At 39.8% G+C, this 15,595-nt stretch overlaps 1 protein-coding gene across 3 annotated transcripts in view; it reads right to left on the bottom strand.

The window, feature by feature from the left end:
* Positions 1-15,595, bottom strand: part of myo5c (myosin VC) — a 92,948-nt gene that overhangs the window by 50,323 nt on the left and 27,030 nt on the right. For 2 of the 3 annotated variants that reach the window (XM_068017988.1, XM_068017986.1), the window contains exons 5-14: positions 13,965-14,121; positions 12,978-13,121; positions 11,395-11,476; positions 11,108-11,215; positions 7,536-7,642; positions 6,347-6,612; positions 4,806-4,887; positions 4,491-4,631; positions 2,982-3,107; positions 2,781-2,864 (exon numbers count right to left, since the gene is read on the bottom strand). In XM_068017988.1, coding sequence (XP_067874089.1) covers positions 2,781-2,864; positions 2,982-3,107; positions 4,491-4,631; positions 4,806-4,887; positions 6,347-6,612; positions 7,536-7,642; positions 11,108-11,215; positions 11,395-11,476; positions 12,978-13,121; positions 13,965-14,121 — 1,297 coding nt within the window. The remainder of the gene's footprint in view (positions 1-2,780; positions 2,865-2,981; positions 3,108-4,490; positions 4,632-4,805; positions 4,888-6,346; positions 6,613-7,535; positions 7,643-11,107; positions 11,216-11,394; positions 11,477-12,977; positions 13,122-13,964; positions 14,122-15,595) is intronic. The other variant, XM_068017987.1, reaches the window with a different exon arrangement.

Raw genomic sequence — 15,595 nt, 5'->3', positions numbered from 1 at the left:
TTACTAGTAAGGCAGATGAATTGAGGGCGTTGATTAACACATGGGAATATGATATTATTGCTATCACTGAGACATGGTTGAGGGAAGGGCAGGACAGACTGCTTAATATCCCAGGGTATAGAATCTTCAGACGTGATCGGGGAGGGGGTAAAAGAGGAGGTGGCATTGCTCTGTTGATTAAGGAGCCAATTACTGCAGTAAGGAGGGATGATATCCTAGAAGGTCCCTCTAATGAGGCCATATGGGTAGAACTTAAAAACAAAAAGGGGGCAATCACTTGGCTGGCAGTGTACTACAGGCCTCCAAACAGTCAGGCAGTGATAGAGGAGCAGATATGTCAACAAATCTCAGAGAGGTGCAAAAATAATAGGGTAATAATAGTAGGAGATTTCAACTTTCCCTATATCAGAGGGGACAGTATTAGTGCAAAAAGCTTAAAAGGGCGGAATTCTTCAAGTGCATTCAGGAGAGCTTTTTCAGCCAGCATGTAGAGAGTCCTACAAGAGGAAGGGCAGTACTGGACTTAATCCTAGGGAATGAAGCCGGACAAGTGGAAGAAGTGGCAGTGGAGGAGCATTTCAGGGATAGTGACCATAACTCTGTAAGATTTAAGGTAGTTATGGAAAAGGACATCGAGGGACCGGAAATAAGAGTATTGAATTGGGGGAAGGCAGATTTCAATATGATAAAGCAGGATCTGCACAAAGTGAACTGGGAGCAGCTTCTAATAGGAAAGTCTACATCAGAGCAGTGGGAGTCATTTAGAAGGGAAATTGTGAGGGTTCAGGTGCAGCATGTTCCTATAAAATGAAGAGCAGGACCAACAGGTCAAGGGAACCCTGGATGTCAAGGGATATAGAGGATTGGATAAGGAAAAAAAAGGAGACGTATGGCAGATTCAGAGTGCTGAAAACAGCAGAAGCCCTAGAGGAGTATAGAAAATGTAGGGGAGTACTTAAAAAAGTAATTAGGAGAGTGAAGAGGGGGCATGAAAAATCACTGGCAGACAAGATAAAGGAAAATCCCAAGACGTTTTATAAGGATGTTAGGGGCAAGAGGATAACCAGGGAAAAGGTGGGGCCCATTAGCGATCATAGAGGTATTCTGTGTGTGGAGCCAGAGGACATAGGGGAAGTTTTGAATGATTACTTTTCATCTGTGTTCACTATGTAATCAGGGAGAGGCATTGTGATATACTTGATCAAATTAGCATTGTAAAGGAGGAAGTAGTGGCTGTATTAGCGGGCGTAAAAGGTGGATAAATCCCCAGGCCCAGATGAGATGTATCCCAGGCTGCTATGTGAGGCAAGGGAGGAGATAGTGGGGGCTCTGACACAAACTTTCAGATCCTCTCTGGCCACAGGAGAGGTACCAGAGAATTGGAGGACAGCGAATGTGGTACCATTATTCAAGAAGGGTAGCAGGGATAAACCAGGTAATTACAGGCCAGTGAGTCTAACATCAGTGGTAGGGAAATTATTGGAAAAAATTCTAAGTGAGAGGATTAATCTCCACTGGAGAGCAGGGGTTAATCAGGGATAGTCAGCATGGCTTTGTCAGGGATAGATCGTGTCTAACAAATTTGACTGAATTTTGAGAGGCGGTAGCAACATGTGTAGATGAGAGTAAAGCAGTTCATGTAGTCTACATGGACTTCAATAAGGCTTTTGATAAGGTCCTGCATGGGAGATTGGTTAAGAAAGTAAAAGCCCATGGGATCCAGGGCAATTTGGCAAATTGGATTCAAAATTGACTGAGTGGAAGGAGGCAGAGGGTGATGGTCGAGGGTTGTTTTTGTGAATGGAGGCCTGTGACCAGTGGGGTACCGCAGGGATCGGGGCTGGGACCCTTACTGTTTGTAGTGTACATTAATGATTTAGACGTGAATATAGGAGGTATGATCAGCAACTTCGCAGACGATACGCAAACTGGTGCTGTCATAAATAGTGAGGAGGAAAGCCTTAGACTATAGGACGATATAGATGGGCTGGTAAGATGGGCAGAGCAGTGGCAAATGGAGTTTAATCCTGAGAGGTGTGAGGTGATGCACTTTGGGAGGTCTAACAAGGCAAGGGAATATACAATGGAGTACTGTGTATAGTTCTGGTCACCACACTATAGGAAGGATGTGATTGCAATGGAGAGGGTGCAGAGGAGATTCACCAGGATGTTGCCTGGGCTGGAGCATTTCAGTTATGAAGACAGACTGGATAGACTGGGGTTGTTTTCCTTGGAGTGGAGAAGGCTGAGGGGGGACCTGATTGAGGGATACAGAATTATGAGGGGTATTGATAGGATAGATAGGAAGAAACTTTTTCCCTTCGCGGAGAGGTCAATAACTAGGGGACAGGAGGTTTAGAGGGGAGTTGAGGAGAAATGTTTTCACCCAGAGCGTGGTTGGAATCTGGAATACACTGCCTGACGTGGTGGTAGAGGCAGGAACACTCACGACATTCAAGAAGCATTTAGATAAACATTTGAAAGGCTACGGGCCAACTGCGGGGAAATGGGAGTAGTTAGGACGGGTGCTCGATGGTTGGCGCAGGCGCATTGGGCCGAAGGGCCTGTTTCTGTGCTGTTAAAAACTCTATGACTCTCGCTGTATGGAATAAGTAGGTTTGGATAAATGGAATTTAGAATGAGCATGTGAGGCAATCATCGGAGAACTGTGGCGATGGCAGTTTCTACCCTTATACCTGTAAACAAACTTTTGAAATTGTTAACTTTTCTTGCAAATAGCTCTAAAAAAAGATCACTTCATTTCAGAGATGGTCACAAACCTTACTTTTCTTCAGTACATTAATCAGCTCTTCATACAATGTGTCTCTGTTCTTCTCGAGGAATCCCTCGCATTCGTATTGCACCTTAACAAGGTAAAACACTCGAGGTAGTTTATTGCAAGACACCAGTACTATAAATATCAGTTTTAACAAGCTACCAAATATTTTGTTAAGAGCAGGACAGCTGAGAGTCTCTCATACCTTATCAGCAAAGTGCAGGATAATGAAGGCCTTGCTCAACATTCTAGGCTTCTCAAAGAGAGGGTTCTTATTTAAGTAATTGTTCTGTAGTTTCTGAAGCCAGTTTTCCTCTGTTCCTTGTGGCAACTGTATAAATGATTTTTGAGAGTCAATTTGATATTTCTTGCATGCTTGGAAACTGCCTTTTGTGCTAAGCCCTAGGATTATACAACCAACTAAAACACAGGTTCAAGTTTGGAAACACAGCTTGAATTGCACACCCTTGACCCCCATAACTAAACCTCTCTTGTCAAAATAACAGCAACCAAATCCCTCTTGTCCCCCACCCACCACCCCCAACACCTTATCTTGTACTTATTCTGGAAAAACCCTAAGCTAATTGACAACCCAACAGGATCAATCAGCGCCCTTTTGTATTTCTGCTATACCGGCCTCTCATTACCATAAGATTTCCATCTTGGAAAACCAATGACTGACAGCTGGGCAAGGTGATACTTGATTATTAAATGCTAAAATAATCAAGATTCATTACCTAGCTTTTAGGCTTCATGACAGTTAAATGAAAGGTAGGCCATTTTTACGACTAAAATTGTAGGCATGACTGTCAGTAAGGACATTATTTCTGTTCCTACCCTTCAGTAGACTACACCCTGGTCCAGATATACATTCATCTTTTTTCTTTACTGAATTTCAAAAATTCTTGTGTGACCAGAATAACATACCAGCTGCTCAATTTACACAACAATCTACTGCACAATGAAAAGGAGTGTGAACTCAAAACTAAAACACAAAACCACCTGTTATTCTTCCGGTCACTGTACCCAGCACATAAAAAAATAGACAATAAAAAAAAAAGGAATTCTTTCAAAATTAACAGAATATGGGGCAGGATTTTTAGCCCCCGATGGGGGTGGGCATGAAGACGGCTGGGCGTGAAAATTCATGCCGCTGGCTGGCGTGCTGGGGTACCATCCCAACCCCAGGCTGTTTTCCTGGAGACGGGATGTGACGGGAACAGCAGGGCTGCCCACCCACAAGTGGCAGGTATTAAAGTATTTCAGGCCTATTATCAGAGGACAACTAGAATCTCTCTCACTTTCCTGAAAAGGCAGCTCATTGCTTCTCGCGAGCTCCTATTGGCCCTCCTGCTTTGTGACCCCACCCGCCATCCTTAATTGGACGGCACCCCTGCCCACTGGCCACTAATTGGCCAATTCAGGGAAAATTACTGCTGGGTGACTGTTTCCCCCACAGTGTGGGGTTGTGACCCCTAGTTGACCCCAACATCAGGGTCCCAACCCAAAGGGAAAATCCTGCCCATGATTTCAATGAAAACAGAAGATGATTAATTTTTTAAAAAGCCAAATAACTGTTGCAACAGTCTACTGTGTTTGCGAGCATATCTCCTTAGTCTGAATTCCAAGGTGTATCTCTCCTTGCATGCTGAAGGATCTGCTTGACATACGTGTTCATAAATAGCAGGCAATTATGAAAACATTTGATTCTTACCAGGCACTCCTCATCCAGCAGCTCCAGTATGCCCATCTTAGCTTCTATCAAATCAATGCAAGGTTGATTGTCGTTGAATTCTATCAATGCCCATGGAATATCTTCCTTCATGTATTCATCTTGTTCAAGTTTAAACACATGCTGGAGAGATTTTATATCTGAAGTGATTAATTTGCATTTTTCATTATAGGTAAGATAACCTGACAGATGATGGTTAAGTTCAGATATTTACAGCTATAGGGTTGGTTAAAATTATAATCAAAATGAAGAACAAGCAATAGAACTAAAATGGCAGCATGCTATTGAAATACTTACCAAGTTAAATTGTTGTTGCAGTTTCTCATTGGCATAATTTATACAGAACTGTTCAAAACTATTGACGTCAAAGGTTTCGAACCTAAATGGATATTATATAATGATCTTGCTTGTATTTTTTAAAATTATGCAGGAAAAATTCATACATTGTCATTCTAAATAATACAAATCAGCTTTATCGCCCTGATGGTATAATGGACACATTTGTCGCTTAGTTTAGTACGAAGCCTTACAGATTCCAGGTTTGAGTACCAGTCTGAGATGAGTTAAGCCACAGCGGCAATTGGGACACTACATATGACCCCAGTGTGCTGGGCTTGACAACAGAAATGAAATCATACAGCAGTTTAACTCCATAATTCAGTCCGAGTAATATCAAACCTCCCAACTGCCCATTATAATGGGAGATCTCAACATTAAGCAGTGCCACTAAGAAAGCACAGAAGATTCAGTAAATTGACTTGATTTGCTGGTTGTACAAAAAAGTGCCCCAATCTTAAACTGAATTCCATTCTTTCAACATATTGGAGGTTGATCGGTGGGTCAATGAACCCCTGCTGGAAAGTACAGTTGTGTCAACTTTGGATGAAGACAGAATTCAGCTTAGATGTGGCGTTCCCCACAATGAATAGCTTGCTGATACTATCAAGGGGCATCTATGAAGAATGGTCACCTGGATGAAGTATCAGAGCTCTGTTAGCATTTGTTGAACTGGAGTCAACATCTTCTGGAGATTTAAAAAGGAAAGAACAAATCACTTTCATTCTTTAGTTATTGGCACACACTTTTGTGTCGATCATCAATTGATTCGCCTGGCGTTAAAGGGGCAGTAACGGCCTCAAAATGGGGCACATGGCATTACCACACTGTCAACACTGACAATATGGCTGCATCCATATTGAAAGGGGCCTACTGCCAAGCTTCCAGAGCATAAATTTGCAGCTACTTTTTAATATGCAAATTGGGGTCCTATGGCATAAATAGGATCCTAATTGCCATTCTGGAATGGAACCAGTCGGGGTAAGAGCCGTGCTGGAATGCTCCCCCCCCCACTGCCCACCGCAAACCCAAGTCCACAAAAATAATCCAAGCCATCGCTGCCGTCACACTGCCTTGATACACCGCCCTGCCCACATGAGTTTTCCTAGCTGTGGTTGAAGAAGTACAATATTGGTAAGCCTCAATAGGGGATGCCTATTTAGCAGCCTGCAACTCACTGGCCCAATGTAAATGAGGTGGGACTGCAAAAATCACAGCTGTTTCTTTTCTTAGAGTAGGAGCAACAGGCCTGCTACTCCACCAATCAGTCACCCACACGTCGAAGTGAATCGCACTGTGTAGAGTTGAACTTATAACTTCACAATGTTTCTTTACCCATAATGGTGATAAGGGAGTACAGCTTTCCTTTGTCGAAGAACACTTTCAATTTAAACCAAATTTTAGTCTTCATAACATTAGCTGAAAAGATAATTAAAGCTCTCAGAACAAGCACTAAAACTTTCCTGCAAAAGCAACAAAACATTGTTTGACATTTTCATTACCCATAAATGTCCAGCACGCCAATAAACGTATGCTTTTTGCTAGAAAACTGTAAAGCCTTATTAATGTGATCCACAATGCAGCTGAACAGATGAGCATAGATGTGTTTTGCCAAAGCATCCCTGGCATTGATAGCCTGAACTTTGGTCATGGGCTTGATCACAGTGTCCGAGGTAGTAGCTATTTTTCTGTGGCACAGCCCATAAGCCATCTCCTCCGGCTTTATCTCCAGGAGTTCAGAAAATACTTTCAGGTGATAATCATCATACTGTTTAGAGGAAAACAATAAAAAGCAATGAGGATCATGATAGGTTCATTCTTAAAATTAAAAACAGTCGATGCATGTACATTTTTCCTTAATAATTAATTAAAACATCACTGTGTAAAGGTTGAGTGTTGATGGCCACTTACGACTTGGTACAAACAGTTCAGAGAATAGTTAATATAACACAGGAGGCTGTCATTTGGCCCATCATGACTGTGCCTCTACCAATTAGTCCCACTGCCCCACACTTTCCCATTGCCCTGCCAAATTCTTCCTGTTTATGTATATATCCAATTCATTTTTGAAAGTTACCACTGAATCTTCTTCCACCACACTTTCATATAGTACATTCCCGATCACAACTCGCTGAGTAAAACAAAACAAAAACAACCTCCCCATAATTTTGTTTGCTAATTATCTTAAATCTGTGTCCTCTGGTTACCAACCCTCCTGTCAGTGGGAACATTTTCTCTCTATATATCCTATCAAAACCCTTCTTAAATTTTGAACACCTCTATTAAATTTCCCATGAACCTTCTTTGCTCAATGGGGAACAATCTCAGCTTCTCCAGTCTCTCCACATAACCACAATTCCCTCATCTCTGGTACCATTCTGGTAACTCTCTTCTGCATCCTCTCCCCTTTCATCTCAATCAGCTGTTTACTAATATACACTCTGTTAAAACTTTATTAAGGACAGAAACCAAATGAATACAAATACTTTTATTAAAAAAGAGAATCTTAACCTAGGATGATTATTCTTTTTATTTCAGGAGCTCCTGATATGAATGCTCTGAAAACAAAAATATCGATGGGTCACCAATGTAGTGATCGATCCAAATTACAGTTTTATTTTGTATATTTACTCTGTTACTGAATTGCAGTATTAAATATAACATACCGAAGATTTGAAAGCTGTAACTTACTTGGACTGAAGATTTATCGTCACCCACAGCTTTTATTCCTACATTTCCTAAATGTAGAATCCCTGCCAACACTTTGAAGATATCCATCTGAAAGTCTTTGTTCAAGCCTGCAACACAGGTTTACTTTTCGGTAAATATACCTGAGTTTCATGAGTCTGGGTAGAGAATCTCAATTATTGAAAGCTGAAGAGACACTAAATTAGCCTGGTGAAGGAATGTGCACAAGTGACAGAAAACAAAATTTAAACAAGAAGCAAGGAAAATTGTATATAATAGGTATACTGTATACAGAACCCAATATCAAACCCAGGCTTAAACATTTCTAAGTTCAGTTCAATTTGTCATTTAAACTTATGATGTATTGTAGGATCAGTCCTTTATTCTGTCTTTTCATTGCTGTGCATTCAAAAAACTTGTGCTTACTAGTTCACTGGAAATACTGACCAGAGGAAATTTTCCCATTTTATGATATTGACACACACAGTAACTGGATGAAAATATCTTCACAGGTTTTTAAACCCTAAGCTTGCCATCACCCAACCACTACTGTCTGAATTGGCTTTTCTGTCTGGTACTACAAGCATTCTTTGTACCTTCTTTTAAAATTAAAGAGTTACTAGTACATTTGCTCTTTCTTTTCTCTCTTTTGGGCCTCCTTATCTCGAGAGACAATGGATATGCGCCTGGAGGTGGTCAGTGGTCAAGTAGTACATTTGCAGTACAAGTATATTTGCAGTAAGACAGAAAAGCTGTCTATTACATGGCAGACCCAAAAACTGCTCCTAGTGAGGAGTCTAACTCAATGTGATTAAAAAGAAAATTGGGCAGGGAAGTCAGCACACCCGATTGGTAGGGGTCCCAATTAAAAGAAGTGGTTGAAGAATTGAGTTCTATGAATTAAGCACAGGGATCTCTACTTAATTTAACATTAACAGAGTGATTACACTTAAAAAATACTTCACTGGCTATAAAGCCCTTTCGGATCTGGAGGTTGTGAGAGGTGCTATATAAAAATGCAAGTTCCTTTCTCATTCTTTGATTTGCATTCCCATTGATCCATCGGAGATTGACAATTCACAGCAGAGTGTTCTGACTTGAACTATCAAGTGTTTAAAACTGGAATACGAGTAGATTAATTCCCCTGCACAATTGTTACTGCTACAAGTGCGAGTACAAATGAACAACTAAGGCTTCTTGATAATGCAATCACTTCTAACACGTAACAATTTATTTAACAAATGTAATCTACCAAAATAGAAAGAGCAGTAGATAAATACTATTGAAACATCCCATTACATTTCGTGTATCACAGCACCAAATCAAATTTAGCTTTAGTAGAGAGCTTTCCTGCTGCAAATGGGCAGCAAACTGATCATTTTAAAGATGATTAGTCTGGGATCTGGTCCAATTTAAAATATATCGGCGACAATTGCCCTGTTTAAAAAAACAGTTCTACAACAATGGCAATGGACGTAACATTTAAGCCTTGTGTTATGCAGACACCCACCTGCCAAGAATGAGGCATATTAATTTTGTCATATGAACATTGATTTTAAACTGTTGCTGGAGTGAAGAAATGATCACCAGACACTGGGCTGGAAGGATATTTGCATACTAAGAGACGCTGCTTGTGGAGAAATTGGACTATTCCCTGATCCAATTAACCCACGTGGATTTTGATCACCAGGCATTGGAGGTGTAAGGAAGCTCATTCCCCAGGGCCTAGGGCCTACTCAGAAGATACAATCCACAAACGCAGAAGTGGTTAAGCCAGTTAGTCACATGACTGACCTGCTGGCCAACTTGGGTTTTTATTTGTGCCACATAGAAAATAATTCAGCAGAAGGCTTTGCAACTGAAGCTGGAACAAGCAAGACTCTCTCCTGGCTGTCTCTCTCTCTTTCTCTGCCCCAAGCCACCAGACCCACGGAAGAGACATAAACCTCAAGAGAGAAAAGACTCCGACATCGAAACAAGTTGAAGCGTGAACTGGGCCCCAACGAATAGCAGGACTTATTGGCAACCAAAGACTCCACATTGAACTCAAAGGACAGTAAATAACTAACAGATTTCCTCAAACCTTTCCGCTTTGTTCTTTCTACTTTTTCTGTCTCTATCTGCGTGTGTGTTTATCGCGTAAGCATGCTAGCGTGGTCGTGTCACATATTAGTAGTCGTTAACCAGATTACAGTTTAAGATGAATAAACTTCTACCTTTCTTGTTTAAATTCTAAGGAAACCTGTCTGAATTATTTGCCTTAAAATTGGAGCAGTGAACAAGGATTCACTGTAGGATGAGCTACAAACACGGTATTTCTAAACTTAAACCCTGTTACGGTTAAATCAGGCAAAGGCTGAGAGGGAACCCCTAGACCCCTTCTCACCTGGTCGTAACACCTTGATTTTAACGTCCAACGGGGAATTGTATGAATGAGGGCTGAGGTGGGTGGAAAACTGGCTGGCCCTCCACACTGTGAGGAGATTTTAGCCCCCAAGTCCCATCTGCATAGGCCCCGTCAGCCGCCCTCCCGAAACTAGAGGGGTATAGTGGCTGGCTGGTAGGCAGATGCGGGATACTGGGAGCTAGTAGGCTTGTGCTAGGGACCTGTGGGGCAGGCCCTGGCACTCATAAGTATTCTGGAGTGGGGGGGGTCAGAAGGGCCTCAAACTGGGGAGGGGGGGAATGCCAGAGCAGGAGATGCCCAAGATTTCCTTGTGGAGACCAATGGAACACTCCTGCCCCACAAAAGAATGATTAAAAAAAAAACACTAAAATCAACTTACTTTTTTTTTTAAGGCCTCTTCTGGTTCATCTCCATCTTGCCACTAAGTTGGCCTGGTGGAAAGGCCCCAAGAGCTCCGCACCCAAACCCCCAGTTAAAATTGATGTCATCGCAGCCTGATCTGTATTCTTAAAGTATGAACGGTTTATCATTCAGCAGATGTCTCACTTAGCTGCTCAGAGGAGCACGCTAACTTACAACTCAGGGTAAGGCAGCGGGATTGGTATTGTAAGTTACATGGACCGTTTTACCAGCCTACCCACCTGGTTTCCTCTGGGCGGCCCAGTTAAAATTGGCCCATTAAAAGTTTCAGCATTGTTAGATATGACATATACACCACACAAAGTGAGAAACACATTTTACTCATTCATCAGTGAGCCAATCATAAATCTCCGAGTTTTTCCCATCTCTCCCTTGCACATTCCTAGCAATGCTTTGGTAGCTCACTCAAGTGGTTATTCCTCATTTCTCAGATAGTGAGCTTGTGGCTATTTAGCTCTTGCGGGGGGAGGTGGAGGGCACATTATTGCCAATTTGATGCCCAGTCGCATTCGCTAACTAAATATGCACTTTCCTGCAGGATAGGGATCAGGAACAGAAATCCAAACTGATTTGCACCTCCGTAGCCCCACAAGCTGACATAATTGTTGCACCTTAACCAACATTCCAGCTGAGATCACTTAACCCAGCTCATAATCCTTGTAGTTTGTAAGCTGAGCATCAGAAACAGTTGGGCCATTTATTAACTGAACCATTCGGGAAGCTGTGCCATAGATTCATCGTCACTTACCCAGCAGTAAGAACGTTTTTTGTGTTTCAATTAAGTCGCTTCGGTCATTAACACCATCAATGATAGAATTGCCACCCATGTTCACGTAACTAAAGTTTTCTGCAGCAGCTGCAAATAATTTAAAATACCTAAATCATACAATATGAAAGACAACTGTTGAGTTCAAGAAAAATCTTATTTCATAGAATTTGGCCTGGTTAAAAGTTTGTAACATGGACTCATCAGTAGAGTACACAGACTGGAAGTTCATCTGATACTGGTTTCTCAAGATAGAAAGCTATGCCTACCTAATTTTAGATGCTTGAACTCAGGTTGATCAGCAGAAGCACAAAGCTGGTAGAATATATGGTAATTTCTCTCATTTTCAGCCTAGATTTAACAAATTGATGATGCAATGTAATTAGAATAGGGCGAAGTACAGTTAGACCACGGATATGAACTGTTGTTAGCCATCATAAGACCACGTTTCACAATGAACTTGAAATAAGATCTTCGTGGAGAAACAGATACAGAAGCTAACAAGCGAATGTGTGCAACATTAAAATACAAAGCTATTTCACTCAACCTCCTGGCCTTGTTAGATTCAGCATGGTTCAACTAGTTTGAAATATTAATAAATTAATACTTCTAGACAAAGTGAATTAAAACTATATCTATTACTGGATAGGAGTGTCATCATCAACATCTTAAAACCATAAAAAACTAATCAATCGAATAGTATACAGATGTTTGCTTTAGAATATAACTTACTTCATTTTTTTTTGTTTTAAAATTGATCTGTCTAGCTGACCATCTGAGTCACCAGAATCTGCCTCAATGTCCTTGGCTAGAGAATGGGTGTAGATGGGCATGAAAATAATGGCCTGGAGTTTGCAGTCAGTGGTGAAGCAAGGGCACTCGCTGCTGACCTCGAAGAAAGCTGCCCACAAAGATCTAACAATCTCTGTGGCATGTTTTCCCCTTTCCCAGCAGCAGTTTAAATATTGTGCCAAGTCTAGGGGATCTCTGTGTGCAGCAGTAGTGATGTCAGCAAGCAGGTAAGCAGCTAATCCCATTTAAGTATTCACACAGAAGGCAAGCCAGGAAGTGAAAAGCACTGAATAGCTTTCACTTTCAATTTAAATTTTCAGATAGCAAAATAAATGATTAGGATTGGATTAATTTAGATGCTAAATTAAACAAACTTTCAAGAAGCATTTTTTTTAAATGTGTTCTTTTTAAATCATAATGGAGAAATTTGATATTCCATAAACATAAAATTCACTTTTCAGGGCCAGAGAGGGTGTTTTGCAGTAATTCTGAAGTTAGTACGCTATTGAAAACCCAGTTGCACCTCATTCAAAGGTTTTTCAGCAAGACTAACAACATAAGAGTGGAAGTTCTTGTAATTCAAATGATTCCCATTGATTGCAGTTTTTTGGGGGGCGGGCAGGTGTGGGGGGGTGGGGCGGTGTGGGGTGGTGGTGGTGGTTGGTGGCCTCAACACCTTCTGGTGACATGTCAAAACACCAACAGCAACTTCTGGATTTCCTCATTATTCTGTGCATGTGCAGACTCCAGAAGTTGCTGTCAGTTTCAATGGAATAATGGCAGCAAATGTTGACAAAATCTGGGCCAATGATCATCCAATAATCCTTAGAGGAACTGTCTATCAGTTTAACAGTACATGAATTCTCAATTAATTTGTCGAATAATTACAAGTATGAGTGATTTGTGAGATGTAGAATAAATAGCAATAGTTGAATCATTGAAAGAAAAAGACAAATTTATTGCAAATGTAATTGCATTTAACTGAGTTCAACAGAGAAGGTTACATATATGAACATGCATTAGAACCACAATATTTCCCTCTACCTAATGTCATTCTTACCTGAAACACAACCCTTGACTTTTCCAGCAGGTAAGTTCTCATATTTGCACCAATGATTCTATACCGGCTATCAAAACTGATCTCAGTGTATTTACCAAAACGGCTGCTATTGTCATTTCGTGTTGTCTTTGCATTTCCAATAGCCTGGAAACAAGGACACATTGCTACAGCTATCTTGAGGCAGAACATGCATTAGGTAACCCTGCAATCAAACCATTGATGAACATTTATTGGGAAACTTTCATGCCAAAATTTTTAATGAGAATTTGGATTTATGGAAACTTTATTTTTTCATTTTATTGATGAAATGCTTGAATTAAGACATTAACATTTACCAATTGAAGAATGTCAATTTAAAATTTTTCATTTATGTTAATTCTTTATTTAAGTTGTTGAATTGAAGTTATCAGTTAAGTTGAATTCAAATCATGCACTATAATGAATAAATACTTAATTTATACTGGATAAAAACATTTTCAAAGCAAAAAAAAACTACTTTGAATTAAAAGGAGTAGACAGTAATGTGACTTTGCAAAGACATTTAACAACAACAACGTATATAGAGGGATAGTTATCCTTTCCAATATCTATTAGTAGTGTCATCTCCAAGCTTAATTTTAATTACTTTTATGCAATATATCCAGACATAGACTCTGAGAGAAATATCATAATCACAAGCCTCAATGTGTGACTATCATTGTACAGCAAGCACATAGGTTATACAGACAACTGAAATTAAAACCAATAGCTCCAGATTTTTGCATAAAAGATTAGCTAAAAATCTTCAAAAAATTGAAACAGTACATGTTATAAATAGCAACAGATAGCATGGAGCAATTTCATTGCTTTAATTAACTATGGGAAGGCGAGGATGGTTATGAACCACTCAAGTCTCAGTGACATGCTTCATAATTTCTTCCAAACACCTTGATTACTCCTCCCAGGTATTACTATTCTTAACTAATAGACCACTTTGTTGCTTCTTACCTCTGTTATAGGATTTGATGCAAGGACTTTATCTTCCACACAAGCCTTGCTACTGGACTTACTGACAGTGGCGAAGTACCTCATAGCATATCGAGCAGATACGGTCTTCCCTGCACCTGACTCTCCACTTACAATAATAGACTGGTTCCTATTCTTCCTAACATTAGGAGACATAGGATGAGGGCATTAGACAACAGTTCTTCTCAGGTACCTTAATCTGATTTGTATAAAGCTAAAAATAAAATCAATTATCTTTTAATGAAGAGATTAATAAAAGATGAAAACAAATATATGGAAAACTGGAGCATTAACAGCATAATTTATTGGCATTTTCAATTAGTTTTAAGATTAGCAATCTCTTCATTCTAACAATATAATAAGCAAAGTGTTTTTTAGAAATAGGAATCATCAATATAATTTTAGGCAATAACTGTTGTCTTTATTATGGAATACCATTTTTTCCACAAGACTGCTTTTACACCATTGACCTTGCATGAGATTAGCAAAAGGTTCTCATATGCTATGACACAACAAACTAAGGATACTAAACACTCCCTACATGCAATCAGCAGTTAACATTTGCGTTCACAAGAAAAAAAAACTTGTTTCATTTATATTTTAAAAGACAGACAGAGTCAGCCCTTGCTCTCTGCAAACTTGCTAGAGTAAAAATGGTGATTGTTGAAGTTCATGTACAAATGCTTAACCACCTCATACTGTTTCTGTATGTACTATTTTTTAGAAAGGTACTTCAAACAAATGGGTTAATGCTCATGCCAGAACAGTGCACACAGAAATGTCACAGCAGCATGTGGCATATTCGTGCATGAATCTTGTTGATCAGAATTTACATGATGCTTTCTCTCTCTCAAAGTCTGTTCCTTCCTCTTAATTCATACCTTTCTTTCACTCTCGTTCATATTTATTTCACTTTCAATGTTTCCTCTTAATTACTCTATACCATTTTTACTATAGAATTTTCTACCTATCTCCATTCTTCTCTAGTTTACCAACTACCTATATCCTCACAATACAGTGACCAATTTCAACTGAAAAAACTTTTGGTTGTTACTTTTGTTACAACCGACTGCTCACGTCAAAGCCCCCAATCAAAATATATGATTCTGATTGTGGTGGGAGAAACGCACCATTGATTCAGTCCCATCTCTCCACAGATTGCCTAACATATCTATTTTTCAAATGAAAGACTCAGCCAAATTGTACTATGTATTAACCCCTGAATGAGGCTAACCAAACCAGGTGTCTTTAGATCAACAAATTAACTGTTTAATTAGAAAAACTAAATTCTTAAACACTACTAAAGATATAAACAACATTTAAAATAGAAAAATTTAGTGTCCTTGCATATTTACGCTCCTGCCAAAGTGAAATCTTCCAATGTGGAATAGTCCAAGTTGCTTGTGTCCTCACAGCCATCCGATGGGGGAAAAGAAGGTTCTTCAACAGTAGAACAGCCCGTAGTCTAATTCAACAGTTGAATTGATGCTCTTCTTTTCCAGTGATGAAATTCAACAATTACAGTTCAGTAGTTAAAGGAATTTAGTTATTTTCTTTCAAGAAATTAATCTGGCTTGACATCAGAATTCTGAGAGTGTAATAAATAGGGTTTA

Source organism: Heterodontus francisci, chromosome 38 (assembly GCF_036365525.1).
Source record: "Heterodontus francisci isolate sHetFra1 chromosome 38, sHetFra1.hap1, whole genome shotgun sequence".
In the NCBI taxonomy this organism is placed as follows: Eukaryota; Metazoa; Chordata; class Chondrichthyes; order Heterodontiformes; family Heterodontidae; genus Heterodontus; species Heterodontus francisci.
This window is presented reverse-complemented; position numbering and strand designations above follow the sequence as displayed.